Below are 8,395 nucleotides of genomic sequence, written 5' to 3'. Positions count from 1 at the left end.
ATCAAAAACTAATTTTACTCTGAATTAATCTCATTAGTGCACGACGATTAAATTGTTTCAATTTGACAAAAATGGACAACAACATATTTCACTGTAGCAGCATGGCAATTCTTGTAATGAAAAAAATCCAAGTTCAATTCCCGGCGGTGGGATGAATATTTTTTTATTTTTCATTTTCGCTGAACATTTATGGAGACATGTAAAATTGTTAAATAAAATTAATTTAATTAGCTTAACAACAAAATTCACTGTAGCACATTGACCATTCTTGTGCTAAAAAGAATCAGAATATTTTTTTTAATTATTTTTCTTATTCTCTAGGGCCAATAGAAATCAGACACGTGGTTTCAAGCCCAATAAAAAAGGCAATGGGTCGGCAGTGGAACAATTTTTTTTTTTTAAATTCATTTTCTGTAGGCCCAATAGAAATCCACCATAATGTGCTTGTGTGGGCACAATGTCGAATATTTATGGTGACAAGTAAAACAATTTAAATAAAATTAATTTCATTAACCTAGCAAAAAAAATCCACTAGGCAATTCTTGTGATGAAAACAATCCGGGTTCAAATCCCGGCAGTGGAACTTCTTTTTTAATTTTTGGTGAATGCTAAATAAAATTAATTTTATTAACATGACAACAAAATCCACTTCGCAATTCTTGTGATAAAAAAGAGTCGGGTTCAATTCTCGGTTGCCCTAAATCGAATTAACGGACATTCCTCTTATGAATTCCCTAGGAACTTATATAGTAAATGGAATATACAGAGTTGTAATCAATCAAATATTGCAAAGCCGAATCTTGGTCTATACCGGCACCATAATATCAGGTTGGGGAGGAAGATCAGAATTAGAGATTGATCAAAAAGCAAGGATATGGGCTCGTGTGAGTAGGAAACAAAAAATATCTATTCTAGTTCTATCATCAGCTATGGGTTCGAATCTAAGAGAAATTTTAGAGAATTTTATGCATATATGTACATGGGATACACACCAAGTACTTCTCAACTGGTCACCCACACCAAACATCTTTATTTAACATCCATTGCAACTAACTAGGAAATTCACGTATTAACAAGCCTATTAGGTTATAAACAACTGTACAGGATTGAATGTAATACGAACCTGCTGGGCATTTTACACATAAGCTGCCATGTAAACCTGGCGAATCCACGATGCTATGACCGATCTCATTTGTGATAGTATTGAGTTTTTTGTTTCTTCGGTACAACAGACTGGAAGGATAGAGTTCTCTTTCTCCTTCGGATTGGTTTTAAAGGATAAGCTGCTGCAGGCACCGGGCACCTTGGTGCTTTTATAAGCTTTACAAATATAGCTTATAAAGTTTCTATAGTCCTGCAACAAGAGAAATCTATCAATATTTTTATTTTATTTTTTTAGTTTGAGAAAAAATCAATATGTATTGCACCAGAGAAATATAAATTTATGATTTATGCTGCTTAGCGTGAAAGGAACAAAATTGTGAATCAATGCACATTTTAAATCCTACTGAAAAGAGACTAACATCACCGAGCGGTTCTCCATCCACGGTTACCCAAGGAACAAACTTGTGCGGGGGTTTGAGATTGTCTGTTTCTTCTGCATATTGTAGTTCAAGCTGCATAAAAAGTATAAATTCAAGCAACTGGAGATCTCGTAGAGAAGAAAAGTTCATACTAGTAAATAGAAAACACGACATAAGGAAAGGAGATGGCAAAAGGTGAAATTCCTGATTGCACATTAAAGAACAAAAAAGTTCTAGTTAGATGGCACAAACAATGAAGTGCAATGAAAATGAGACAATGTTCTACGAACACATAACATAGTTAGGTTTACCATTTTTCGCACATGTTTCAAAAGTATCCAATCTTTTTCTGGTCATATGGATAATGGAATCACCCTCCTTTATTATCAAATCAAATTTTCTGGTCTTCACATTGCAAAGAGACACACACTCAAGAGACTGAAAATAACAGTTGACGTGAACAACTCTGCTTAGCCCACCCCAAATTCTTTTTTAATCTATGTTTTCACTATCAGTTGGTTGCACACAGTCGCAGGCATTGTTACTGTTATGTTAATCCTGGGAGACTTTATGCAAGCTGGACCAGTGAACATGGGACAAACAATATGAACTTATTTTCTGCAGGAAATTTGAAGTGATTCATGGAGTATATTTGAACACTGATAACTTAAGACGCTACAAAAACCGCTATATGATAACCCTTGATTCTTGAATGGAGGAAATCAGAATTAAGTTAACCCTATGCCTGTTTATTGTAACAAGGGTGTGATTTCATATATACTCAACAATAGTACAACGCAACTTGAATAAACAATATAAAAAGGTAATGCAAACAGAGAAAACTAACCTCTTTCCCACATCCGCTATTATAGCAATTGGTAATTGGTGTTTGATCTAAACCCAATTTCTCAAAACACGATTCCCACTGGGTGTAATTGCCCTCATAGACCAGAGTCTCAATACAATAGATAAAAGGAAAGTGCTCATTCTGCATCAGAGTTTCATGTCTTAAGTAGAAGCTTGAAAGGGAGTGGATAAACACATCATTTTCAACAATTATGAATTCCATAAAACATTGTGCAAAACTAACAACAGTGATCAGAATATTCTATATAGTTAAGAGGTTTTAAATTTTCTAAGCTGAACTGCTGAAGTATGATAAACAGCTTTATAAATGCAACAAATTTAACATACAAAAGAACATTTTATATATATATATATATAAAACAAAAAAAAAAAAACAGTGGTTTAAAGTCGACATTGCTACTACTCCCGTTGCTGATAATAAGAGATATCAAGTTTATCTGTATATGTTTCATGAATCATGCCATGAAAAGTTCAAAGCAGGTCTCACCAGGCCAGGCCAAACATGGATTGCACATGATTCAATAGTGTTCAGTAAGCATTCCCATGGGCCATGCTGCAACAATTCAATCCATTATAATAAAAAAAAAAAAGAATTGTTAATCGCCAATTGTCAAATTATATAACGCATATATAATCAATATAAAGCAACTTTAAATGTAAAAAAATACTAAAATTGAAGGTATGGTTGCAAATTATGCTTGTAAATTATAGTATAAAGCAATTCAGTCCATTTTACTTTCAATCTCTCATGCAATAGACAAGTATAGTAGTATACCAACAATAACTATTTTACTAAGCAATATTCATTCTCTATCTAAGGAAATGGGGTATCTTATACATATAGTTCAAATAATCTGATTGAAGTTTTCTTATATAGTTCCAAAAATAAAAAATAAATAAAAATAAAAATGAAAAACTCCGTCAATCAAGAGATACCTAGCTAACAAATCAATATATGATTTAAACTTCCGATTCCAAATTTGCACAGGTAAATAGTGAACTGTAAACAATATATTCACATGTGTATTGATTCAGTAGATAAAAACGAATTGAATATATATATTAATATATATATAGAACCTGGCAAGTGATTGTGTTGTTGGATCGAATCTTGGCGTTGCCATAGGGGACGAGCTTGAGATCGACTACGGAGATGAGTCCCGTGTCGAAGAGGCGGGTGAGATAGTTTACGATGAAATTGGAGCAGTAAGGGCAGAGAGTCTCGTAATAGAGAGCAAGCGTCACTTTCTCATTCTGATCGGAAGAGGGAACAGAGATTTTTCTGGAAGCTGAGCAAGAATTGGCGGTCAATATAGAGGTGACGAGCAAGAGGGAGAGATGACGAGAGAGAAGAGAAATGGACGATGCTCTTCGGCGACAATCCATAGGGAGGGATGATACCGGCGGATACGGCGGGTAGCAACTACCAGTCCACAGCAGACCACGGAATGGTTGTTCATTTTGGACCTAATCGTCAAACTAGAAGGTAAATGCACTTAAAATTCGCTGATTTTACAAAACGGCCCCAATCGGGCCCAAATGTTTCCAATCAAGCTCAAACACTTGGCAGTCCATGGCTTAGTAGACTACTTTGTTGCAATTTTTGGGGTCCTATGGTACTTCAAGATAACAGATGTCATCCATGACCACCGCATAAAGCTATTTTGTAGGGGACAGAGAGGACACAATTCAAATAATGATTTTCAAACTTTTATTAATAAATTTCATCCATTTCAAATTAAAAGTAATTGTCATTACACCAAGGATAAAGCGAGGAAAGTGTATCAAAAGATATTTATGTTCAACTTCTTAGGGTTGGAGTTAATTCGACATTAATAATATATTTAAGTTTTCGAATTGACTGTTTTAGATTTGAAATTTTTAAAAAATTAATTTAAAATTAAATTAAAAGCCCTTAATTAGTATTTCTACATGTAAATTACCTGTTTTATCTGATGTTAATAAAATGGATGATATTAATATGGAGACCGGAAAAAAAAGTCTTCTTCAGTTACTCTCTCACTTGATTCAGTGAGCATATAATAATGGTGATTAGCATCACCTCCCCAACATATTTTTGCCATCACCAAGTTAGCAAATGAATAAATAAATTTATTCAACTTCACCTTTTGAATGAATTTTTTTTTTTTTTTGCATCAGAAAATAAATCGTGATAAGTCTTCCTTTAACCCCCACTAGACCAATCCAGTGAGAAAGTAACCGGATTTTTTTTCACCAAATAGTCAAGGCCAATAAGAAAATCTAACCAAATTATTTTTAATAACCCATAAATGCATTACCAATTTAATACTTATATCTTAAGATAAAAGATGATTGGTTGCTCAGCCACTGTATTAGTATTATTTATTTGGGTAATTTACACAAACCTCCCCTATGGTTTACCATAATTATAGGGACCTCTTCTCCTATTTCGAAAATTATTCGGACCTCATTTAATTTTGAAAATATCCTACACAGACCTCCCTTATGTGTAACGGATCATTAAGTACACTAATGGACCTGTCAAAATTAATAAAATACCCTCATATTATTATCTTAAATTACTAAAATGCCGATAAACTATATATATATATATTCCTTTTCAATTCAATTCAATTATTTTCCCAAATTACGCCAGAGCTGGTAGTAGGGAAATTTCCAAATTCTCAAATTAATGTACTTTCCCAAATTACATCAAAACATGTTTCGTCAATCTGCTATCGCCGGCGAATTCAAGTGTGAGTACTGTACTCAATCGGCGGAAAACCCAAGCCCCCAACCACCGTCGTTGGCATCGACGATGCAATGGAGTATGAAGACGAAAAATAGAGCTTCAACTATTTGTTTGAATTTGATGTCTGCGAATGAGACGAGTGGATTTAGGAGTAAACCGCTTTGAGATCGTAATCTGAAGATGGGTCTTCGAAAATTAGAGAGCAATTATTGTCAAGTGAGGTGATAGTGGATGATGTTGAAAATTTATATATATATATAATAAAAATTATTTTATGGTCCTATGCATTACGTTTTCTAAAGTAGGATTGCAATGTAATTATTGATACTTGATAAATTAGGTTGTACTTTCCAATTTGGTGGTTTAATTCGGAGTATGGTTTTTATACCGTTGGATTGTGGTTTTTCAACTTATGTGGTGTGATTTAATTATAACCATTAATATCTAAGTTTCCATGATAGGAAGGGGACTTAGGTATGCTTACTTGTAAAAAAGTTGTCTCCCCCTATTGTTGTTATATATAAGGGTTTTAAAACCCTTATTCAGACATATCGTATCAACAACTCTCAGAAGGGGGTAAAACGCTCTATTTTTCAGATCTCTCAAAAGGCACTAAGGAATTCACAAAAGGTACCTAAAGTTTAATCTTCTAATTAGGTATGATATCAAAAATCTCTCTTTAATTTATAATTAATTTTGATTTTTACATGTGTTTTATTATTTAAACCCAACAATTGGTATCAGAGCCAAGTTAGGGTTTGTAGAAATCAAAATAGTAAAGATTGATCTATTATTGTAATACCCCTAATTTTCAAAAGGATAGTCTCAGTATTTTGTTTAATTGTTTTCTTTTCATTAATTGTTTAATTTAACGTTTTAATTGGTTTAAGTGTAATTAGTTATTTTCTTTTCATTAATTATTTTATTTAATGTTTTAATTGGTTTAATTGTAATTAGTTGTTTTCTTTTCATTAATTGTTTTATTTAATGTTTTAATTGGTTTAATTATGTTCTTTAATTCTTTGATTATTGTTTTATTTAGTTTTTGGTTAATTGGTAATTAAAATAAATTAAAGTTACTTGTTTTCCTAAATTCACGTTACTGTAGGATTGGTGGTAAGTAGCCAACATGCTTATTCACTTAGATGGTGTTATGGGCCGATTAGGTTTGACATTAGGGTTTCAATTAGCTTTAGGTTTTGTGTAACCTTATAAATAGATGTAATAAGGTTGTACTAGGGTTTAAAAAAAAAACAAACAAACAAAACCCAAAACACGTTTGTGGAAATAGAGAGGAGGAACAGAGGAAGTTTGCAGTAGGAATCGCCGGAGATCGTAGAAGACAACGTGGAGATTTTTAACAAAAATCTCAAAAGGCAAGTTCTATCCTTACTCTCTCCCTTAGGTTTCGTGTTTTTTGCATTCTTAAATAGTTCTAGGATTAACTAAATCAACTAAACACGTGCTCTGTTCGTGCTTACACTATAAACGATCTGTATGTCTTGTATGCTTACAATTCTGTTAAAACGTGATAGTTGCTTGCATATCTCTCTGTTTAAACATATGTATGTAATGTAATAAAGACTTAAACGGGACTGGGAATATGCTGAGATTGGGTTATAGCCTCTGGAAATTATGACAGTGAAGTAACAGAGGCGTAAAACGGAGACGGAGGGCGAAAAAACGAGACAGAGAGGGAGAGAGCCGACTCCCTTTTTATGTGGAGGCTGCTCCAAAAAGTGGAGCCGGCTCCAAGGTCTAAAGGAGGCGGCTCCACTTTTTGGAGACGTCTCCTTTGGTGCATTTTTATTTTTTTTTCTTTGTTCCAGTCAGTTTTGCATGCGATAGTTGTTTCTGAAGTTTCCAGTTGAGTTCAGAATTTAATATGAAAAGGTCTAATGGATGTATATGGTTAGATTAAGACTCTAGATGTGGTATTAATTAAGTCTAAGGGCTTAGAACAGTTTGGACCGTGAGGAATTAATCAGACAGTTTCACTATGTTTAGGAATTGGAAAGTTAGTAATGTTTAACTCTCTGAATTAGTAGTCTTCTGAGACGAACGATATAATTGTAACATGCTTAACTGTATATCATGATCATGTATCTGAATGATAACTGTTCTGAATGAGTTGGTGTGGAATAATACTAAGAATTAAACCAACTTGGAATAATATTAAGAATTAAACTAACTTAGTATTACTGGATTTTGGGGAAATACTATAGATTAAATATGTCTATATGCTTACAGTATTTCTGTTCTTGATGTTTTCATGATTTCAGTTGTGTCAATTATTGGAGTTATGAACTTAGTTGATAGTTACTTTGAGATCTGTAATATCAACTGCTGGCTGTTAAATGTTATTAAGATATAAACTTAATAGTACACCGGATTTTATGGAACTGTATGTACTGAGCATGTTTATGCATATACTTGTACTCTATTTATCGATGCTTACATTACTATTGTTGGTATCAAGTGTGGGATGTATGGATTTAGTTGATGTTTACTTTAATTGTTGATATTATCAACTATTGGATGATTGGATAGTATACACCGGTATGGGACGGTGGTATACTAAGGGTGGTTTGGATTCAAAATACCAAAACTTACCTACTCTGGATTAAGAATTGGATTAACTAAAAGTTAAGTCCTATTGATTGTAGTGTCATGGCAATAACTAGTTGAGCGGCACTACCAGGATTCGGGATGGACTTTAAATATATTGTTATGGTACCTTGATATGAGCTCGAGTCTGAGGATCGACGGTTAGGGAGCGTATATGCATTAGGATGCATAGCTAAATACGATGGTTAGAGGTGTACCCTGTTTAGGCTTAGGTACACATGCCCACTTCGTGTGCATTTAGGCATGTTAGCTCTATTCAGGTTGAGACCAGCCTGTAGTCCAGTGAGAGTCCTTTAGTGTGACTATATATATACCTACGGACTATTAGCTATTGTTGAATTGTTTAGGATGCACATACGTATCGGGCCTCTGTTTGGATTGTGAAAGTATAGAACTTGCACGTGGGCCTGACCCACTTCTATTTTTCAGGTACACGACAGTTCCAGGCTTAGACGTGTTCGTGCTGAGCAGAGGTCTCTATTCACTCTTCCGACGATGTAGGATTCTCTCCATAGTTTATTATTGGATGTTATTACAATTGTTTTATTTCAGTCTGGATGTTTATTAGGGGTCCACTAGAGATGGATTCCCGAGTTGTAAACTGATGGAGTTTGGGTTTGATGGATTTCAATAATTATATTAT

General features: G+C 33.8%; 1 protein-coding gene across 1 annotated transcript; it reads right to left on the bottom strand.

Moving 5' to 3' along the window:
* Positions 1-885: 885 nt before the first annotated feature.
* LOC132269301 (gamma-interferon-responsive lysosomal thiol protein-like) lies at positions 886-3,847 on the bottom strand. Its single transcript, XM_059770452.1, has 5 exons — positions 3,471-3,847; positions 2,878-2,943; positions 2,371-2,511; positions 1,524-1,616; positions 886-1,354 (listed from the first exon to the last, which is right to left on the bottom strand). Exons 1-5 carry the CDS (start codon positions 3,774-3,776, stop codon positions 1,136-1,138), a joined length of 825 nt encoding a protein of 274 aa, XP_059626435.1. The 5' UTR covers positions 3,777-3,847; the 3' UTR covers positions 886-1,135.
* Positions 3,848-8,395: the final 4,548 nt, after the last annotated feature.

Source organism: Cornus florida, unplaced genomic scaffold, assembly GCF_030987335.1.
Source record: "Cornus florida cultivar Cherokee Brave unplaced genomic scaffold, ASM3098733v1 CherokeeBrave_3.0.0_Hap2_Chr08, whole genome shotgun sequence".
Taxonomy (NCBI): domain Eukaryota; kingdom Viridiplantae; phylum Streptophyta; class Magnoliopsida; order Cornales; family Cornaceae; genus Cornus; species Cornus florida.
This window is presented reverse-complemented; position numbering and strand designations above follow the sequence as displayed.

Coding starts and splice junctions, on each gene's coding strand:
- LOC132269301 (XM_059770452.1), bottom strand. CDS start 3,776: ATGGATTGTCGCCGAAGAGCATCGTCCATTTCTCTTCTCTCTCGTCAT. Junction 2,944..3,470: donor ACAACACAATCACTTGCCAG/GTTCTATATATA, acceptor GAATTGTTGCAG/CATGGCCCATGGGAATGCTT. Junction 1,355..1,523: donor ATGGAGAACCGCTCGGTGAT/GTTAGTCTCTTT, acceptor CTCTTGTTGCAG/GACTATAGAAACTTTATAAG.